This window comes from Pseudorasbora parva, chromosome 13, assembly GCF_024679245.1.
Source record: "Pseudorasbora parva isolate DD20220531a chromosome 13, ASM2467924v1, whole genome shotgun sequence".
NCBI classification, from domain to species: Eukaryota; Metazoa; Chordata; class Actinopteri; order Cypriniformes; family Gobionidae; genus Pseudorasbora; species Pseudorasbora parva.
Genome location: NC_090184.1, coordinates 31767997 through 31790572, shown reverse-complemented (window position 1 = coordinate 31790572; position 22576 = coordinate 31767997). Strand labels below are relative to the sequence as shown.

General features: G+C 37.9%; 1 protein-coding gene across 4 annotated transcripts in view; it reads left to right on the top strand.

Moving 5' to 3' along the window:
• csnk1g2b (casein kinase 1, gamma 2b) overlaps positions 1-22576 on the top strand; it is a 69901-nt gene that overhangs the window by 46095 nt on the left and 1230 nt on the right. For 3 of the 4 annotated variants that reach the window (XM_067413947.1, XM_067413945.1, XM_067413946.1), the window contains 8 exons: positions 13581-13729; positions 13923-14157; positions 14424-14509; positions 16602-16686; positions 16767-16915; positions 17065-17145; positions 19029-19130; positions 22049-22155. In XM_067413947.1, coding sequence (XP_067270048.1) covers positions 13581-13729; positions 13923-14157; positions 14424-14509; positions 16602-16686; positions 16767-16915; positions 17065-17145; positions 19029-19130; positions 22049-22155 — 994 coding nt within the window. The remainder of the gene's footprint in view (positions 1-13580; positions 13730-13922; positions 14158-14423; positions 14510-16601; positions 16687-16766; positions 16916-17064; positions 17146-19028; positions 19131-22048; positions 22156-22576) is intronic. The other variant, XM_067413948.1, reaches the window with a different exon arrangement.

Sequence of the window (22576 nt, the reverse complement as noted above, 5' to 3'; positions counted from 1 at the left end):
GAAGATGCTAAAATGCGAACGGTTATTGGATATCTCAAACGGTGTTCCCGTAGCAAAAGCCTAAAAAACACAAAATATGGACACAAGTGCCTGGTTCATAAATAAGGCTATACTCCCACCTGCTGGTTATTCTCTATATCACACTGTTTTTTTTTTTTTTTTTTTTCCAACACTTATGCTCTCACTTAAATGACCAGTAGAGGGCAATATTGTATAAGTTTTCAAGCAAAAAAACATTACCTCTGTGTGTGTGTGTGAATGGTTTTCTAGCCTGGTGGGGACTTAAACCTGAATGCACACAGACTCATGGGGACTTCCCAATGGGTACAAAAGCTTATAAATCAAACAGAATGAGTTACTTTGAAAAGGTGAAAATGCAGAAAGTTGTGTGATGGGAAGGTTTTGGGGTAGGAGCAGTGTAGGAGGACAGAATTAATGTTTTGTACAGCATAAAAACCATTACATCTATGGTGAGTCCCCAGAAAAAGATAGTGAACCAGACATGAGTGTGTGTGTGTGTGTGTGTGTGTGTGTGTGTGAGGGGCAGGGGCAGGGGTGGGTGGGGGGGTGAAGGGGGGTGTTGTGGATGGGGGGATGGGCTGAGCTGATTTGAGTTGCCTGCAGCATACTTCAGCATTACTACTGTGTGTGTGTGTGTGTGTGTGTGTGTGTGTGTGTGTGTGTGTGTGTGTGTGTGTGTGTGTGTGTTGTTCTAGCCTGGTGGGGACTTCAACCTGAATGCACACAGACTCATGGGGACACATGTCACTGTAGGGGCCTAAATTGAGGTCCCAATGGGTACAAAAGCTTATAAATCATACAGAATGAGTTCTTTTGAAAATGTAAAAATGCAGAAAGTTTTGTGAAATGGGTAGGTTTAGGGGTAGGGGCAGGATGACAGAATATATGGTTTGTAAAGCATAAAAACCATTACGTCTATGTGTCCCCAGAAAGATAGTGAACCAGACATGAGTGTGTGTGTGTGTGTGTGTGTGTGTGTGTGTGTGTGTGTGTGTGTGTGTGTGTGTGTGTGTGTGTGTGTGTGTGTGTGTGTGTGTGTGTGTGTGTGTGTGTGTGTGTTTGTGTGTGTGTGTGTGTGTGTGTGTGTGTGCGTGTGCGCTAAAAAGATTACCTCTCAATGCTGTGCTTTGGCCTGCATTAAAGGATAAAACATATTATTCTGGGTTTGAATAAAAAAATAAATGTATAAAACCAGTTTATTTGTAGGGCATTGACAATATTGTTTTATATAATTAGTTAAATAATTGTGTTAATACAGATAATTATTAATAAAACATATAAATATTTAAAAAAAATTACTAACAAAGGAAAAAACACATTTAATTGTCTTTTTCAACAAAAAGTAATTGGTGTGTGTAACTTAAAAATGAGAAGATTAATGTTTAAGGACAAAAATGATAACCAATGAGCTACCGGTATATAGAATAACCAGAAGTTGGGAGTGTAGCCTTATTCAGTAACCAGGTTGGATATGTCCTAGGGAACACTGTTTTGAAGATAAAACTATTGTTGTTATTGCAAAACAGTGTTTTCAGACAGTGAAATAAAAACAATGTTCTCTCACTGTTTAGATTTTGTGTCTGTCATTCCCCCTCCCCCCTCCCTCTCCCTCTCTTAGGATCACTATGTGTGTGTGTGTGTGTGTGTGTGTGTGTGTGTGTGTGTGGAGGGGGTCTCTCTCACTCTGTGTGTGTGTGTCACCTTTTCTCTTGTGTTTTCATAATTTAACCCTTTCATATCATAGGCTATCACAAATATCTATCACTTTATTGTGAAAAATAAGTAAAAAACAAAAACATATATTATATCTTTAATTAAATACTGGTCTTCTGAACTTACAAAATTTTGAGCTGCAAAAAATATATTTGCACATAATTGAAAGTGATGTCCTAATACTTTTAATTGTTTTCTATAACATGGGCTTTAAAGAAGGTCATGTGCTGTGTTTGCAAAGATCACGTATGACACCTCTTTAAACTAATTATTTATTGATAGAATTCAAATGGATAAAAAAAGTTAATTTCACATGATCTTATTAAAGTGCCTGTTTATAATAAACTTCCATAAATTATATGCACGCATATTACTCTTACCTGACACTGATATTAAAATCATTGTTGCGGTCTCTGTGATTTGGCTTAATTTAATTTTTAAGAGAAGTGTAAGGATAATACAACTTCAGCATTTGGACAGTGTTCTGCACTCATTTGAAATTGACATTTGACATCATCTGACATAAAATTAATGAATAAAATGTAATTGATCTCATAGATGTGACTTATGGTTCCTGGTCATAGCAGCACCAGTTGCTGCAGTTAATGAGGTGAATTCAAATGACTTAGACAAAGTCCCTTTATTTATTTTTTCCCATATTAAATGCCTATTGGCCTGCTGTGCACAGGTAAGCTGATGCCACTGGGGTGGCGGTGACACCGGCTTGGGCCCGTCATCGCTGCTCGCAGCTTTAATTATTATTATTATTTATTATTTTTTTACGCGACTATTTGGGCATTTTTGGGCCCCTTCCCATGCTCGAAAACTCTTGAAACTTTGCACACGCATCAGAATGCGCGGCCATCAGGGCCGTGCTGAGGCTGGGACCCGGGCGTGGCAGGGGGGCTCGACAGCGCCCCCTAAAGTGGGCTCTGAAAACGGGGTCTATAAATCAAACACACTTGCACGTACATATATGAAACTCGGTACACATATAGAGCTCATCGGGCCGAACAACTTTCGTGCTCTAAGTTATGCGTCAGCCCAACAGGAAGTGAGCTATTATGGGTTGTTCGGAAAACGCATGCTGTGGAATTTGCGATACTCCTCCTAGACGATTGACCCGATCAGCACCAAACTCGGTCAGCATGAAGTCAACACACTGAGGATGCCAAATTGCGAGCAACTTTTTGATATCTCAAACGGTTTGGCCGTGGCGAAGAGACGAATTTATGGCGAGAAAAGGCAAACAGGAAGTATATTATAACTTCTGCATACATTAATTCATTTTGATGAAACTTCAGCTGTGTGTTCGTTGTAAGAGGACGATCACATGGATATGACTTTTGTGAGTCAAAGTTATAGCGCCACCAACTGGCAGCAGGAAGTGTGTCACTTTCAAAAATGCTTTAAATCCCCATCTTATTTTCACCCGATTTACTTCAAACTTCATCAGTATAATGTCAAAACATGGCAGATATAGACATATAAATGGATTCCTGATTCTTGAAATACTGTTGTCATGGCAACGTGTCAAAGTCCAATAATCTTTTTAGGTGTTTTTGAGACACTTAGCATGCTTGAAATTGCATGAAACTCAACACACACATCTGACATGCTGTCCAGAAGATGCAAGCAAAGATTCAGAAACGGGCGTGGTAGAGGGGCTCAGTAGCGCCATCTTTTGTCCAAAGTGGGGGGTTAGTTTTATGTACATTCACCAAACTCGGTATATATATTGTACATTTCGAGCCGGACAACTTTCTAATTTAAAGTCATTAGCTCTGACCAACAGGAAGTCAGATAATTTGGTTGGAAGATAACAAGAAGTTGAAAGCGAGCTCTGAGTTTTTACCTTCAATCTCCTCCAAACTCGGACAACATGAAGTAAATATACAGAAGATGCTAAAATGCGAACGGTTATTGGATATCTCAAACGGTGTTCCCGTAGCAAAAGCCTAAAAAATACAAAATATGGACACAAGTACCTGGTTCATAAATAAGGCTATACTCCCACCTGCTGGTTATTCTATATATCACACTGGTTTTTTTTTGTTTGTTTTTTCAACACTTATGCTCTCACTTAAATGACCAGTAGAGGGCAATATTGTATAAGTTTTCAAGCAAAAAAACTTGCCTCTGTGTGTGTGTGAATGATTTTCTAGCCTGGTGGGGACTTAAACCTGAATGCACACAGACTCATGGGGACTTCCCAATGGGTACAAAAGCTTATAAATCAGACAGAATGAGTTCTTTTGAAAAGGTGAAAATGCAGAAAGTTGTGTGATGGGTAGGTTTAGGGGTAGGAGCAGTGTAGGAGGACAGAATATATGGTTTGTACAGCATAAAAACCATTACGTCTATAAGTCCCCAAAAAGATAGCGAACCAGACATGAGTGTGTGTGTGTGTGTGTGTGTGTGTGTGTGTGTGTGTGTGTGTGTGTGTGTGTGTGTGTGTGTGTGTGTGTGTGTGTGTGTGTGTGTGTGTGTGTGTGTGTGTGTGTGTGTGTGTGTGTGTGTGTGTGTGTGTGTGTGTGTGTCAGTCACTTTCTCTCGATGGTAATAATTGAACCGTTACATAACATAGGCTAATACAAATGTAAAAAATAAGTTAAAAAAATAAAAAAATACTTTTGAATTAAATACAGGTTTCCTGGACTTACAAAATATTGCCCTGCAAAAGATAACTTTGCACATATTTGAAAATGACCTATTATATCCTATTACATTAGAATTCATCTATAATTAAATTACATCATAGGTGTGGCTTGAAACTTTTCCCCACCGTTTAGACTTTACTATTATTGTTTTGCTGAAAATTATGTTTAATCTAAATCTCACTTTGCCTCTCTCTCTCTCTCTCTCTCTCTCTCTCTCTCTCTCTGTATGTGTGTGTGTGTGCGTGTGTGTTTGTAGGGGGATGGTGCCAGCTTCATTTTGATTGTGAAAAGATTAGCTCATTGCTGTGTGCTTTGGCAAGCATTAAAGGATAAAAAAATATATTATTCTGGGTTACAATAAAATTATAGAACCAGTTAATTTGTAACAATAGAAAAAACACATTTGAGTTTCCTTTTCAAACAATGAAGTTTGTGTAACCTAAAAATAAGCAGATTAATGCCTTTTATTTGTGGACGAAAATGAGAGCAAATGATAGAGAATAACAAGAAGGGGGGAGTATAGCCTTAGTTATGAACCAGGTTGGATATGTCCTTAAGAACACCGTTTTGAAAATAAAACTATTGTTATTGCAAAACAGTGTTTCCAGACAGTGAAGAAAAAAAAAAACTTTCTCCCACTGTTTAGATTATTTTTTTTTTGTTTGTTTCAAATCTTGTTTCTTTCGGAATTAGACTCTGTCTCTCTGTCTGTCGTTCCCCTCCCCCCTCACTCTCCCTCTCTGAGTTTCACTCTGTTTGGGTTGTTTGTGTGTGTGTGTGTGTGTGTGTGTGTGTGGAGGGGTCTCACTCTTTGTGTGTATCACCTTGTCTCTTGATTGTCATAATTTAAACCTTCATATCACAAATAACTATCACTTTAGTGTGAAAAATAAGTTTAAAAAAAACAAAAAATATACTATATCTTTAATTAAATACTGGCCTTCTGAACTTACAACATTTTGAGCTGCAAAATATACATTTGCACATAATTGAAAGTGACCCATTATATCCTAATACATAAAAAAAAAAAAATCTATATTTAAATTTCATAATAGGTGTGGCTTGTGGTCATAGGGGTACCAGCTGCTGTGATACATGTGGCATATTAGAGCAATTTTCAAATATTCTCCTGTTTAAATGCATATTGCCTGTCGTGCACATTCTCAGCGGTATAAAAACATGCTGCATGTTTTAGAGAGGTCGACTTTGACCAGTAAATATATTCAGATGACTTTGATATCGTTATTTTAAATTGAATTACATTTAAACATTTAAAAGTGGCTGTTTATAATACACTTCCATAAAATGTATGCAGGCATATTCCTCTTACCTGACACTGATATTCAAATTATTTTGCGGTTTCTGTGATTTGGCTTTATTTTTTATTATTTTTTATTTAAAAAAAATATTGAATGCCACACATATTGAAATAAAAACAAGCATGCTTTTTGCTGCATAAAATTGGTGAACAATCACAAGCTACGGTAGGTCAAAAACACATAAAGAGAAGTGTAAGGATAATACAACATCAGCATTTGAAAAGTATTCTGCACTCATTTTGAAATTGACATTTGACATCACCTGACATAAAATTAATGAATAAAATGTAATTGATCTCATAGATGTGACTGTTGTGGTTCCTGGTCATAGCAGCACCAGTTGCTGCAGTTAATGAGGTGAATTCAAATGACTTTGACATAGTCCCTTTATTTATTTTTTCCCATATTAAATGCCTATTGGCCTGCTGTGCACAGTTAAACTGATGCCACCGGGGTGGCGGTGCCACCGGCTTGGGCCCGTCATCGCTGCTCGCAGCTTTAATTATTATTTATTATTTTTTTACGCGACTATTTGGGCATTTTTGGGGCCCTTCCCATGCTCGAAAACTCTTGAAACTTTGCACACGCATCAGAATGCGCGGCCATCAGGGCCGGGCTGAGGCTGGGACCCGGGCGTGGCAGGGGGGCTCGACAGCGCCCCCTAAAGTGGGGTCTGAAAACGGGGTCTATAAATCAAACACACTTGCACGTACACATATGAAACTCGGTACACATATAGAGCTCATCGGGCCGAACAACTTTCGTGCTCTAAGTTATGTGTCAGCCCAACAGGAAGTGAGCTATTATGGGTTGTTCGGAAAACGCATGCTGTGGAATTTGCGATACTCCTCCTAGACGATTCACCCGATCAGCACCAAACTCGGTCAGCAGGAAGTCAAGACACTGAGGATGCTAAATTGCGAGCAACTTTTTGATATCTCAAACGGTTTGGCCGTGGCGAAGAGACGAATTTATGGCGAGAAAAGGGAAACAGGAAGTGTGTAATAACTTCTGCATACATTAATTCATTTTGAAGAAACTTCAGGTGTGTGTTCGTTGTAAGAGGCCGATCACATGGATATGACTTTTGTGAGTCAAAGTTATAGCGCCACCAACTGGCAGCAGGAAGTGTCACTTTTGTCCAAAGAGGAGGGTTAGTTTTATCTACATTCACCAAACTCGGTATATATATAGTACTTTTTGAGCCGGACAACTTTCTAATTTACTGTCATTAGCTCTGACCAACATGAAGTCAGATAATTTGGTTGGAAGATAACACAAAGTGGAAAGCGAGCTCTGAGTTTTTACCTTCTCCTCAAAAGCGATTCATTCAATCTCCTCCAAACTCGGACAACATGAAGTAAATATACAGAAGATGCTAAAATGCGAACGGTTATTGGATATCTCTAACGGTTTTCCCGTAGCAAAAGCCTAAAAAACACAAAATAGGGACACACGTGCCTGGTTCATAAATAAGGCTATACTCCCACCTGCTGGTTATTCTATATATCACACTGGCTGTTTTTCTGTTTTTTTTTTTTTTCAGTTTTTTCAACACTTATGCTCTCCCTTAAATGACCAGTAGAGGGCAATATTGTATAAGTTTTCAAGCAAAAAACCTTGCCTCTCTGGGTGTGTGAATGGTTTTCTAACCTGGTGGGGACTTAAACCTGAATGCACACAGACTCATGGGGACTTCCCAATGGGTACAAAAGCTTATAAATCAGACAGAATGAGTTCTTTTGAAGAAAGTTTTGTGTGATGGGTAGGTTTAGGGGCAGGAGCAGTGTAGGATGACAGAATATATGGTTTGTACAGCATAAAAACCATTACGTCTATGAGTCCCCAGAAAGATAGTGAACCAGACATGAGTGTGTGTGTATGTGTGTGTGTTTGTGGGTGGGTGTGTGTGTTGTGGATGGGGGATGGTGAATGGGCTTAACTGATAAGAGTTGCCTGCAGCATACTTCAGCATTACTACTGTGTGTGTGTGTGTGTGTGTGTGTGTGTGTGTGTGTGTGTGTGTGTGTGTGTGTGCGTGTGTTCTTTTTTCTAGCCTGGTGGGGACTTCAACCTGAATGCACACAGACACATGGGGACACGTGTCACTGATTTCTACTGTGTGTGTGTGTGTGTGTGTGTGTGTGTGTGTGTGTGTGTGTGTGTGTGTGTGTGTGTGAGCCACACACTGTTCTTCTGTCTAAAAAGATTACCTCTCAATGCTGTGCTTTGGCCTGCATTAAAGGATAAAACATTTTATTCTGGGTTTGAATAAAAAAATTCATGTATAAAACCAGTTTATTTGTAGGGCATTGACAATATTGTTTTATATAATTAGTTAAATAATTGTGTTAATACAAATAATTATTAATAAAAAAATATAAATATAAAAAAACACTAATAACAAAAGAAAAAAAAAACACATTTAATTGTCTTTAAAAAAAAAAAGAAAAAAAGTAGTGTGTGTAACTTAAAAAATGAGAAGATTAATGCCTTTTGTTTAAATATAAATATAGAATAACTAAATATAGAATAACCAGAAGGTGGGAGTGTAGCCTTATTTAGTAACCAGGTGGGATATGTCCTAGAGAACACTGTTTTGAAGATAAAACTATATTGTTGATATATTAAAACAGTGTTTTCAGACAGTGAAATAAAAACAATGTTCTCTCACTGTTTAGATTTTGTGTCTGTCATTCCCCTTCCCCCTCCCTCTCTCAGGATCACTCTCTCTGTGTGTGTGTGTGTGTGTGTGTGGGTCTCTCTCACTGTGTGTGTGTGTGTGTGTGTGTGTGTGTGTGTGTGTGTGTGTGTGTGTGTGTGTGTGTGTGTGTGTGTGTGTGTGTGTGTGGAGGGGGTCTCTCTCACTCTGTGTGTGTCGCCTTGTCTCTTGTTTTTTTCATAATTTAACCCTTTCATATCATAATTGCTATCAGCAATATCTATCACTTTATTGTGAAAAATAAGTTAAACATTTTTTATTATATATATATAATACTGGTCTTCTGAACTTACAATATTTTGAGCTGCAAAAAATACATTTGCACATAATTGAAAGTGATATCCTAATACTTTTAATTGTTTTCTATAACATAGGCTTTAAAGAAGGTCATGTGCTGTGTTTGCAAAGATCACGTATGACACCTCTTTAAACTAATTATTTATTGATAGAATTCAAATGGATAAAAAAATTAAATTTCACATGATTTTATAAAAGTGGCTGTTTATAATAAACTTCTATAAATTTTATGCACGCCTATTACTCTTACCTGACACTGATATTAAAATCATTGTTGCGGTCTCTGTGATTTGGCTTAATTTATTTTTAAGAGAAGTGTAAGGATAATACAACTTCAGCATTTGGACAGTATTCTGCACTCATTTTGAAATTGACATTTGACATCATCTGACATAAAATTAATGAATAAAATGTAATTGATCTCATAGATGTGACTGTTGTGGTTCCTGGTCATAGCAGCACCAGTTGCTGCAGTTAATGAGGTGAATTCAAATGACTTTGACATAGTCCCTTTATTTATTTTTTCCCATATTAAATGCCTATTGGCCTGCTGTGCACAGTTAAGCTGATGCCACCGGGGTGGTGGTGCCCCCGGCTTGGGCCCGTCATCGCTGCTCGCAGCTTTAATTAATATTAAGTTACTTACATTTTAGATCCAAACAACCTTTTTGGTTCCATTTCACCCATGCTTTCACCGACGAAAATAGTTCCAGAGGAAAGCAACACTCAGCGCTTTTTGTCACTAAATGACGATTTGAATAATTCATTTGAATAAATGACTCAATGACTCACTCATGAAGACGATCACTTGCTGCCCCCTATTGGCGGTTATGTTTAAAAGTATGATTGCATGTTTTATTTAGAACATCAATTTTATAACGTTATTTATTGCAGCTGTATTTTTTTGCAGTTTAAATTATTTAATTTGATTGGTAACAGCCTATAGTGTTTTTACTATTATAACTGAATTTATTATTTAAATGTAAGAATTTAACATGAAAGATGATGCATACATTTAGATACAAGATTTAAAAAAATGACCTTTATAAAATTAAATAACGCCCTGGGGTGAATATCACAAGTATGCAGATTTAAGTAGGCCTATGTTAAAGCTGACAGAACACTGATGAGAATATTACTACAGTATATGTATACCACCAATTTAATTTAATTTGATTAAATTAATGTTTAAGCGGGTATTTACAAGAAATATTATAACTGTTACTAACTTTTAACTGCTGTAAAAAGCACCTTATTTGTTTAAAGTGTTTGCAAACCATATGTTATTGCACTTTTGTTCATTTAGCAGCACTTTTGTATTCATTATTGAATTTTGCGCATACTGCGATTAATCACGATTAATCAAAGAAAATCATGCGATTTAATCGAAAATGAACATTTTAATCATTGCCCAGCACTAAAAATTATATATCTTCTTCTTTGGCTCTCCCTCCTCTGAACATGTCCAAACCATCTCAACCTGGCCTCTAACTTTGTCTCCAAAACATCTCACATGTGCTGTCCCTCTGATGTACTCATTCCTGATCCTATCCATCCTCGTCACTCCCAAAGAGAACCTCAACAGCTTTAGCTCTGCTACCTCTAGCTCTTCCGCCTGTTTTTTCCTTCGTGCAACTGTCTCCAAACCATACAACATCGCTGGTCTCACTACTGTCCTGTACACCTTTCCTTTCATTCTTGCTCTATAATAAATGGTACTCTACACACAACAGACCTGACACTTTTCTCCACCCATTCCAACCTACCTGCCTATACAGTCCCTGACAAAAGTCTTGTCGCTTGTGTACAAATTGACCTAAAGTGCCGCTGAAATATATTTCTAATCAAGATTTTTTTACAAGAAATGGCTCATTTTAATCCCACCAGCTTTTGTGATAATGTTTCAGTGAAAAACTAAACTTTCAAAAAGTATTCTAATATTCACAGCTTGGTAAAGCCCATTGAGTCATTTTTTGCAAAGACATAAGTGTTGTCACCTTGTCATATGAGCTTCACCTGTGACTAATAATGGATCAATTAGGTCTCAAGTGTGTATAAAAAGAACCCCAGTACACTAGACCTTCACATCAACTGCAACTAGACCTCTGCAAACATGCCTAAGATTCACCCTGAGACTAAAGTTTTGATTATCAAGAGGCTGAAGACCAGATCCACTGCTGATGTGGCAGACACCTTCAATGTGTCTCAGCGTCAAGTACAGAGGATAAAAAAAGATTTGAAGAGACTGGAGACGTTTTTGACAAGCCCAGGTCAGGCAGACCCCGCAAGACAACTGCTCGAGAGGACCATTTGTTGACTTGAAAATCCAAGGCCAGCCCATTTTCCACTGCAGCAGAGCTCCACGAGACCTGGTCACCTGAAGTCCCTGTGTCAACCAGAACAGTTTGTCGGATTCTGTCTCGAAATGGCCTCCATGGTCGAATCAGTGCCCAGAAGCCAGCACTAAACAAAAGACAATTGAAAAACCGTGTGGCTTTTGCCCAGGGCCACAGCCTGCTAAAAGGATGGACGCAGGAAAAGTGGCAGAAGGTGGATCAGATGAATCTTCTGTTGAATTACACCACAGTCGCCGCAAATATTGCAGGAGACCTACTGGTGCCTGAATGGATCCGAGATTCACCCAGAAAACAGTGAAGTTTGGTGGCGGAAAAATCATGGTCTGGGGTTACATCCAGTATGGGGGTGTGCGAGAGATCTGCAGGGTGGAAGGCAACATCAATAGTCTAAAATACCAAGAAATCTTAGCTACCTCTTATATTGCTAACCCAATAAAAGAGGCCAAATTCTGCAGCAGGACGGTGCTCCATCGCATACTTCCATCTCCACATCAAAGTTCCTCAAGGCGAAGAAGATCAAGATGCTCCAGGATTGGCCAGCCCAGTCACCAGACATGAACATCATTGAGCATATGTGGGGTAGGATGAAAGAGGACGCATGGAAGACGAAACCAAAGAATATTGATGAACTCTGGGGGGCATGCAAGACTGCTTTCTTAGCTATTCCTGATGACTTCGTCAATAAATTGTATGAATCCTTGCCAAACTGCATGGATGCAGTCCTTCAAGCTCATGGAAGTCATACAAGATATTAAATTTGGATCTCACAGCACCACAACTTAATTTGCTGACATATTTTTGTATTTGCTGTAAATTTGTTCAATTTCTGTATAGGCGACAACTTTTGTCTTGCCAAAATTTGACCTTTCTGTCTTGATTAAATGATAAATATTTTTTCTGTGAAAATTATTTATTTCAGTGCATTAAACGTCATTTGGGAGGGTTTTAGCTTTTCATATGAGCTATTTCTAACACCAATTAATTAATTAAAAGTCAGGTTAATATCAGGTATTTCTAGAAAATAGATAAGCGACGAGACTTTTGTCAGGGACTGTATATACAATTACCGTATATATATTCTAGAAAATAAGTATATTTTATTAAATATTTTTTCTTATTTATAAATATTTCAACCTGATGTTATTAGAATTTAGATATTTATTATTTGGATATATTCACATATTTGATGGATTTTTTGGGCTTCGGGTTTCTCTCATTTTATTTGATGAAAGTTTGCAAACATGCCCTTCACTCCCTTCATTGGGAAGTTTTGCTGACTATATATAATCACTAGATAGAAATGAGTGGTTGGCCCCTGTTTTTATTTTTATTAAATTTCTATATATTCATTGTAATTTTTAGTAAATATTTATTTTATATGATTTAGTAACTTGGGAGTATATTATGGGGAAGGACAGGTGAAACACTGCTACTTGTGGGCAGAGATATCATGGCTGTCATCCTCACGTCATCTGGCTGTTGAGCGATCGCAGTGTGTTGTGTGATATCTCTGCACCCAAGTAGCAGTGCTTCGCCTGTGCTTTCCCAAAATATAAGTCAATATCTGCCTAGGAAATCGCCTAGTCTTTGTGAATAGTTGTGAATACGCATATAGAAGTAATTAGGTGATTTTTTTTATTTTATTTAGTTATTTATTTATTTATTTATTTATTTATTTTTTTAAATCACTTTTACTCGGGACATCCTAGCTGTCAACATAGGATTCCATTTATTTTGCTAAGTTAAGCTAGCAGTGACCCTGCCAAACTAAAACAATGCATGCACTGAGAAAAAAAGGCATTTGCCCACATATCTAAATGTAGGAAAGAAGTTAAATAAGCCGTATTTCTAAAAACGGTGGAGAGTTTTCATTTAATAGCGGCATAGTTTGACGAAGAGCTTGTTGTTCTTTGATTGAACGGCCATTCCCTGCCATAAAAACTGCTTTGCATAATTGTGGTAGAAATTGAAAACGTATAGCAGTATGTATAGCTTCAGTCGGTGTATCACCCACTTCTACTGTGCTTTATTAGAAGTCTCAGTGGAAGCAAAACAGTCCTGTTGAATGATGTTCAAGTCATCAGTCCTGCCTTCATTAACCTTTCAGAGTCATGCCCATAGTCTATGCTCTGAGTACTTACTGTGGGAGAGATTGTACTGTGTGCACTGGCTAGAACAGCTGTTTTACAGTCCTCTGTAAACTCTGTGAGCGCAAGATAGTCACAGCTTTAATGAATTGCATGATCTGCTCTCTCTCTCAGGGCTTGTTAGTCATGTTTTGTTCAAGGTGTTGTCATTATGGGTCTTGTCAGAGACGGTGGCCTCTACTAACTGTGAACAGGAGGCTAAACATTTGGTGCTATCAAGAAAATAATAAAGCAAAATAATTTCCCTAAAGGACAAAAGCTTTTAATGTAAAAGTCAAATTTGAGATGTGAGATTCTACGTTTGTATTTCACTGGGTTGTTAAATGATCATTATGTCTTTGCAGAGGGAGTTCCTCAGGTCTACTACTTCAGGCCTTGCGGGAAGTACAACGCTATGGTTCTGGAACTGCTTGGGCCCAGTCTGGAGGACCTGTTTGACCTCTGCGACCGCACTTTCTCCCTCAAGACCGTCCTAATGATAGCTATTCAACTGGTAAGCATCCGGTCAGAGAACCAGTTAACCTCTTTCAGCAGTTTTGGCTCGTCTCATACATTTGAGATTTCTTTTGGCTCTTTTCTAAATGATTTCTTGGAATCGTTAAGCTCTGTCATGTTTTTGTGGTGTTTTTTTATGTTCTTTGGTGCAGAATGTCCTCAACCGCAATCTTCCTTGTTTTTTTTTCCAGATAACACGGATGGAGTATGTTCACACACGGAGCTTGATATATCGAGACGTCAAGCCAGAGAATTTTTTGGTGGGGCGGCCGGGGTCCAAGAGGCAGCACACCATTCATATCATTGACTTCGGGCTTGCCAAAGAATACATAGACCCCGAGACCAAAAAACACATCCCATACCGAGAGCATAAGAGCCTGACTGGCACTGCCCGATATATGAGTATCAACACACATTTGGGAAAAGGTGTGTGCTATAAACTCGCATCTCCTTTCATTTTTCATTTTTGTATTTTTTTAAATTGATTTCTTGAAAGAGGGGGAAAATAATAAAATCAGCAACCCACCTTAAATTACATACATAATTTCAGTTTTCCTGAGTGACTCATATTTATGTAACCCACTTAATCATGAAGTTTTAAATATATCTGTCTCATATTACTGCGAAAATATACCTGTTGCAACCATAAGTGTGACACATTTGACACAGTTGTTGTTTTTCTTCCCCCTCAGAACAAAGCAGAAGGGATGACCTAGAAGCACTGGGCCACATGTTTATGTACTTCCTACGAGGCAGTTTGCCCTGGCAGGGCTTGAAGGTTTGTAACTTCACAATTATTAATACTTCAGCTAAAACTACTATTATAACTAATTATAATAATAACTAATGGAAAAGAAAAAGGTCCTCAAAACAATTACATCAGACAAGTAAACAGTCAGTAGTACAATACAAACAAAGAAGCTAATGCAAACAAATGAATACTACAGAACAATAATATTAATTAATACGTTTTTCAGACTAGTCTTTAACAACAAAAAATACTATACATATAGTCTTACTATACACATTAAATATAGATTAATCTACTTAAGTTAAAGCTACTTAAGTTATTCAGTCAAAATCAGTGGGTGAGTTTCCTTTGTCTTCCCTTTTGAGTGATCAGATTTGGACAGTCTGCAGCAGACGTATTAGGCTGTTGTCACTTTAAGAGTTAATGCTATACTCGTGTTTATGTAAACATTCTCCAAGAAAGCATTTTGATGTTTTTGTGTTTACACATTTAAGGGGGTCGCACACCGCTGCGCCACGCAGCTCTACGTCTATAAAATTCGAACACATTGTTTTCAATCAGTGTATGCACACCAGCGGCGGCCATCGGCGTCATTTCAAGGTTTTATAGGAAATGTATATTATATTTTCCTCAAATCGTCAATGTACATACTGATTTCTCCCTGTGCTACAAAATACATGCATCATGTAGCACTTCCATCAGAAGTCGATTAAAAATTGAGCTTGTGCATATATAATGTGCGCGTCCGGTGTGAGTTACTTGAGACAAGGCGCAGAGCGCCGCTGAGCTTAGTGTCCGGTGTGCGACCCCCTTTAGGCCCGTATCCAAAGCACATCCGCCTTGAAACACGCACACAGAAAGCCATCTAGAGAACAGTGTCTTTTCTGCAACTTAATGCGCTTTTAATAACACTGTATAATTTCAAACATGTCCCGCAGTTTAGCAACAGTACACTGCAATTTAGAACACACTCATTTGGCTGGTTTGGATGCAAAGTTTGGGATTTTAGGAAGAAATGGAAGCCCACCGTTGTGAAGGAATGGAAAATTCGCTGGAGGGAATGGAATGATCATTTTACTTCGATTGTCTTGTTTTCAAATCCTTGGAAGCCAAACTTAAAATCGATTACGATTGATCGAACGGCTTTATGTTGGAGTGTGTTTTCAATCAATCAACTATAGCACATTTAAAAACAACAAATGTTGACCCCAAATGTTGACTGTACCAAGAGTTACAATAGTTTAAACCTTGCAACCAATTTTTGTGGAATTAATAAAGTAATCCACATCTTTCGGGGCTTTTTTTGTACACTACTGCTCAAAAGTGTGGGGTTGTTAAGATGGCTGCACTTAATATGTGATCAAAATACAGTGATTAACTATTTTATTATATTTTAAAATGTAATTAATTTCTGTGATGGCAAATGTGACTTTTCAGCAGCCGTTTCTCCAGTCTTCAGTGTCACATGATCATTATGAAATCATTCTAATATGCTGATTTGGTGCTCAAGATACATCTCTTATTATTAATGTTGAAAACACTTGTGCTGCTTAATTTTGTGGAAACTGAGATACTTTTTTTAAGGATTGTTCAATGAATTAAAAGAAACCTCACTTTGGATCATCCACTCACTCACAATACATCCATGCTTAAAAGTCTTTAGAAAAAAATCTTACTGTCCTCACATTTTTGAACGGTAGTGTAACGTGTGATGACATGGCAGCAAATGCAGCTATCAGCTGCTCGTGGTGTTCTTCAGTTGCTCAGCCATGTGTCAGTGTAATGAGTCACATGGCTCTAGCGGTTGCTTCTGAACGCACACAGGTGTTAGAAGCTGTACATTTGCCTGCTAAAGTGATCTAGCGCACCATTGTTAATTCATCACTTAAATGGATTACATGGAAGGCACATGACAGGGCGAGAAGGAATCAGTACATGTAAAAAAAAATAGTAACGCAATCGCGCTTTGTGTGTGCGTCATCACCTATTCAATAAAACTAGCCAAAGGCAAAATCTTGCCCTGGTATTGTGTGTTGCTTCTGCTTAATTACATTTCATTCAGGTTTTTGTCATTTGTGAGGAGTTTGTGGGTGTTAAATCATCTTTGTTTCCAAAACAGGCAGACACATTGAAAGAGCGATACCAGAAAATTGGCGACACCAAGCGTGGTACACCGATCGAAGTGCTATGTGAAAGCTTCCCAGGTTAGTGACATCGATTTGCCTATGTCAAGCACAGTAGTTTTTTTTTTTACTAATGCCTTTCCTGTTTTAACACACTATAGAGGAGATGGCCACCTATCTGAGATATGTGAGAAGACTGGACTTCTTTGAGAAACCAGATTACGACTACCTGAGGAAGCTCTTCACAGACCTCTTCGACAGGAATGGCTACGTCTTTGATTACGAGTACGACTGGGTCGGCAAGCCTCTTGTGAGTATTTGTTTCCTCCAAAGGCACTTCCTCAATGCTTTTCTTATGTGCTTCAACCGTCAAATGCCTTTGTCTTGCTGTGTTGAGTTTGTGCTTAAGTGTATGCGTGTGTGAGACGTGCTCAACTGTGAGATCATTGTCTTTTTCAGCCTACACCTATAGGCCCCATCCCCACAGACACACCCCAGCCGAGCAGCAGAGACAAAGCACAACCCCAGACCAAAAACCAGGTGAGTTGGGTTTGCAAATAAATTCCGTCAGGTGAGTATATCCCACCTCAAGGAAGTACACTATATTTATTAATCGCCCTAGATGGTCGTAGTGCACATCTGATTCGCTCCATTGCAGCGTAGGTGAGTCAAGGATGAACTTACCTGCTCAAACTCATGGCCAGATACAACATACCCACTCCAGGCGAGTGTTCTGCCCACTTTTCCTCTTTTGACATGATTAATTGGAATAATTATCTGATAGACATACAAATTGATGAGAGAGTTGTTGTTGTTAGAGGAGTTGCTCAAGTTTTGTGTGATGTTACAGTTGTGCAACACACTTTCTGAGCATCATTCATGTGATTAATTAGTGGAATGGAAGGCTGGTTAGTTGTGCCTTGCTCGGTGTAAACAAATCTGTTTTAGTGGCCAGTTGCTTAGAGACAACGTTCCCTGCTGCTGAATCAAAATGCTTTTGGTTCAGTGCTATCAACACTGTCTGCACTTTCTGTAGATCATAAATGTTCTGACTGGAGATTCTAAAAAGCCATAAATATGATGTTCCTCCATCTGTTTGTATTTGTCCTGATATAATGATGATTGACAATGTGGACAGTGCAAGAATGTTTGGATAACATACTACCGTTCAAAAGTTTGGTTTTTGATGCATCGCTTATGCTCATCAAGGCTTTGTGTATTTTAACTAAATTAATATTGTGAAATATTATTACAAACGACGTTCTATTTTAATATATTTTTAACATAATTTATTCATGCAAAGTTGACTTTTTTAGCAGCCATTACTGCAGTCTTCAGTGTCACACAATCCTTTAGAAATCATTAAACTGATTTGGTGCTCAGAAACATTTCTTATCATTATCAATGTTGAAAACAGTTGTGCTGCTTAATTTCTTTTGTGGAAACCATGATACATTTTTTTGATGAACGGAGAGCTAAAAAATAGCTTTTTCAAAAATAGAAATATTTTGTAACATTTATAAATGTTTTACTGTTACCTTATGATCCATTGAATGCATCCTTGCTATATAAAAGTATACATTTCTTTAAGAAAAAACAAATCGTACTGACTTTTGAACGGTAGTGCACATTTCAAAATAGTCGCCTTCATTAAGCCATTCAGGCACATACACCATTTCTTTGTCGATCATCCATGTTCCAATGACATCATAAATTAAAATGTATCCAAAATGTGCTTTTGTTTCCAATATCCATCCTCTAACAAACAGACCATGTTCTTTAATGCGACACAGAACACCACCCTGGAGATTTACATTTCATTATTGCTCACCCATCCATCTCTGTGAAATCTTTACATAAAGTGTATCAAATGTGTTCTGATTTACATCCATTGACGTATAGTTGTGATTTAGCTTGGTGTATTAAAACATAATGCTCTAAAGTCTTAGTTTAACCCCTGGTGATGAGTATCTGCATTAATTTCATGCTACATAAGCATAAAATGAGCTTAACAGTCTGGTGGGAGATTATTGTATGTTTATGTGCCCCTCTGCTTGCACTTGCATGTCTTTTAAAAACTATATTAAGAGATGTTTAATGGTTGTGTTCATGTCATTATTTGTAAAATCTCACATTGATTTCTAATAGAAGCCTTTCTTAATTCTGCATGTTTGTTTTTATTTTTTTTCTCACTCTGGTTTTTCTTTGTTTCCATTAGTTAGTGTCATTCACTTATAACTTTTATATTAGTAATTGAGCAAGCTTCTGCATGTGAGATGTCTCCTTTTTAATGTTTACTTTTTTCGTTTGTTTGTGTTTACTCACCCACCTGCCCCTTCCCATCATACCTCAAAATCTCCACCTCAACCCGCCCCATTATCCATGCTTTCCTACCCCCAAAATGCTCTTCCACTGTCGATCAGTCACCTGAACCCAAAGGAAGTGAGTCCCAGCCCACTTCAGTGACCAATAAGGAGACTCTGGGGTCGCATCTCACTGCCGAGAGGCTGGGGGGTTCAGTGCAGGTACTTGTTGCCCGTGATGCTACTTTTTGAGTGAGCATGGCTGCTTCTCTATCTGCTTTACGCGCACTCATTCATTGGTGATGCTCAGCGTGGCTCCTTTAGGCTCGTACACACTTCAGATGGCGTACAGTGCCCTTTCTTGGAGGTCCCATGCTTTTTAAATAGAAGCCATCAAGCGTTTTAATTGGAGAGCAGCTCACAACGTTATAGGATCTAATGGATTCTGATAGATTTGAAAGAAACACTAATGTTGTGAAGACGCTTGATGAAACACATATGCCACCTAGTGTTGTATTTTGGAATGACATCCCATTGTATGAACACAGGTCTTGTTTTTGATCTTGCATCTTAAAACAATAATTTTTTTTATTAATTGAATCATCAGCACGGATGTTATTATACTTTTGGGTCCCACTTTATATTAGGTGGCTTCAACTACAATATAGTAAACTAACTGGTATCTAGAGGTATTGACACTGCCTTAGCACAAAGATGCCAGTTGCTCAAGTTTTACAAAATGGCTTTCATAGTGGTTGACTATCATTCTGGTCCAAGCAACCGCCTGAAAAGGTATTTTGAAAACATTAATGTGACATAAATGTCTCATTTGAATGATCACATATTCTTTTTTATAAACATATGCATCTGTGTCAAACATCTGTGCAGGAAACAGGATGTTTTTCATAAACTCTTTTAGCCTACATGGATAGATAGATAGATAGATAGATAGATAGATAGATAGATAGATAGATAGATAGATAGATAGATAGATAGATATAGATAGATTCATACTGTACATATATATATATATATATATATATATATATATATATATATATATATATATATATATATATATATATATATATATATATAAATACATACATATATATATATATAAATATGATTACAGACATACACACATACAGTGTTATACAATATTGTAAGTATAATTTGTACATACAAATAATTATTTGACCCCCTGCTGATTTTGGAAATTTTGCCAATTTGCACAAAAAAAGGATCTATACTTTTTATGGTAGATAGATTTTAACTGATAGACAGAATATCAACACAAAAAATAAAGAAAAAACACATTATATAAAAAGGTTATAAACTGATTAGCATTTGATCAAATGAAATAAGTATATGATCCCCTACCAACCAGCTAGAATTCTGCCTCCCACAGATTGGTTGTGCGGCCATGTGGAACATAGATTAGCCCTGTCACTTTAAGAAGCTACTCCTAATATCAGCTCGTGTGTGTATACAAGATAAATGTCCACATAATCTGTATCTACCATTCCAACCTCTCCACCACCATGGGCAAGACCAAAGAGCTGTCAAAGGATGTCGGGGACAAGATTGTAGACCTCACAAGGCTGAAATGGGCTACAAGACCATCAGAAAGGAGCTTGGTGAGAAGATTTGGAAATGGAAAAAATACCAAGTAGCCTTCAATCGCCCATGTTCTGGAGCTCCATGCAAGATCTCGACTCATGGAGTAAAGATGATTATGAGAGAGATGAGGGATCAGCCTAGAACTACACTGGAGCATCTTGTTAATGATCTCAAGGCAGATGGGACCACAGTAACCAAGCAAACCATCGGTATCACTACGCCGCAATAGATCCTGCGGTGCCCGCAAGGTCCCCCTGCTCAAGAAGGCACATGTATAGGCCTGAAGTTTGCCAATGTACATCTAAGTGATTCAGAGAAGGCTTGGGAGAAAGTGCTGTAATTTAGATGAGACCAAAATCTCTCTGGCATCAACACGCCATGTTTGGAGGGAGAGAAATGTTGACTTTGATCCCAAGAACAGTCAATACAGAGGTGGAAACATTTTGCTTTGGGTCTCGTTTCTCTGCTCAGGGTACAGGTCATCTTCACCGCATTGAGGGGCGATCGACGGGGTCATGTACTGTTAAAATCTTGGACGAGAACCTCCTTTCCTCAGCCAGAACACTATTCCAAATCATATCGCCAAGGCAACACAAGAGCGGCTCAAGAAGCAGCACATTAAGGTCATGGAGTGGCCTTGCCAGTCTCCAGACCGTAATCCTATAGAAGGTCTGTGGAGGCAGCTGAAAGCTTTAAGTTGACAAGCGACAGCCAAGAAACCGTGAGGATTTAGAGAGGATCTGTAAAGAGAAGTGGACCAAAAATCCCTCCTGAGATGTGTGCAAACCTGGTGACCAACTACAAGAAACTTCTTACCTCTGTGCTTGCCAGCAAAGGTTTCTCTAATTCCTAAGTCTTAAGTCTAAGTACTAAGTCTTGTTTTGTTGCGGATCAAATACTTATTTCACCTGCTGAAGTGCAAATCAATTTATAACCATTGTTTTTTTTTCTGGATTTTTTAGGTTGATATTCTGTCTCTATCTGTTAAAATAAGCCTACCATAAAAATTAAAGACTCTTATATATAAACATGCTTTTTCATTTTTCTTTTTTGGTGCTTTTTCATTTTTTTGTAAGTGGGCAAACTTACAAAATCAGCAGGGGATCAAATAATTATTTTCCCCACTATACATGGATTGTATGAACTGTTGCTTCCTCATAAATACATTTAATATTCTGTATAATGGTATTAAGAATGATTGATTGTTTTAGTGTCAAAGGCGTGTTTTATTAAGTACTTTAAGTTTCACGCCTGTCAAATGTTATTTCAATGAAATAACACTCAGTGTGTGTTTATTAGAGTTTATCACATACTCTGAAAGAAGTGTAATCTTTTGGTCTAAATCTTCGATCTTCTACGTTTACATTTCACAATCTTCAGGACTTTTCTATTGTAGGACACCGGATTCTTGTGTGAATTATGACTTTCTAATTTCACATAAAATATGTAAAGAAAATGCTTTAGTTCTGGTGATTTGTATGAGATGTTTATATTGTTTCTGTCTGTGCTATCCTCAGGTCATGAGCTCCACAAATGGAGAGCTAAACACAGACGACCCGACCGCAGGACACTCCAATGCTCCCATCACTGCACCTGCTGAGGTAGAGGTGGCAGATGACACAAAGTAAGTCCTCCAAAAGTGTGCCTACTGCCGGATGACCCAACTGACTAAAGACATTTGAAATGCAATCACAAATGAAAAACAAAACAAAAACGTTTTTGTTTTAAAATGAACGTTTGCATCTATAATAATGCATCATACCAGTTGCTGACACTTTCATCCATGCAATGATCCCTGTATTTGGTTGATAATGAATCATAACTGGCAAATGAATCATTGTAAAATTAACTACTTGAAAACACTCAACTGCTGTCTTCACTCCCATTGGTTGTAAGTTCTCATTTGCATAAACGTGTCACAATGCTGGATATGCCAATTGTGCATCACTGTAGCTCATCAGTTCTAATTGAAAATGAATTATGTATGTTCATTTTGTGACATTTATGAATATCCCTGCACTGATTTAATGTTCCTTATTATGTCC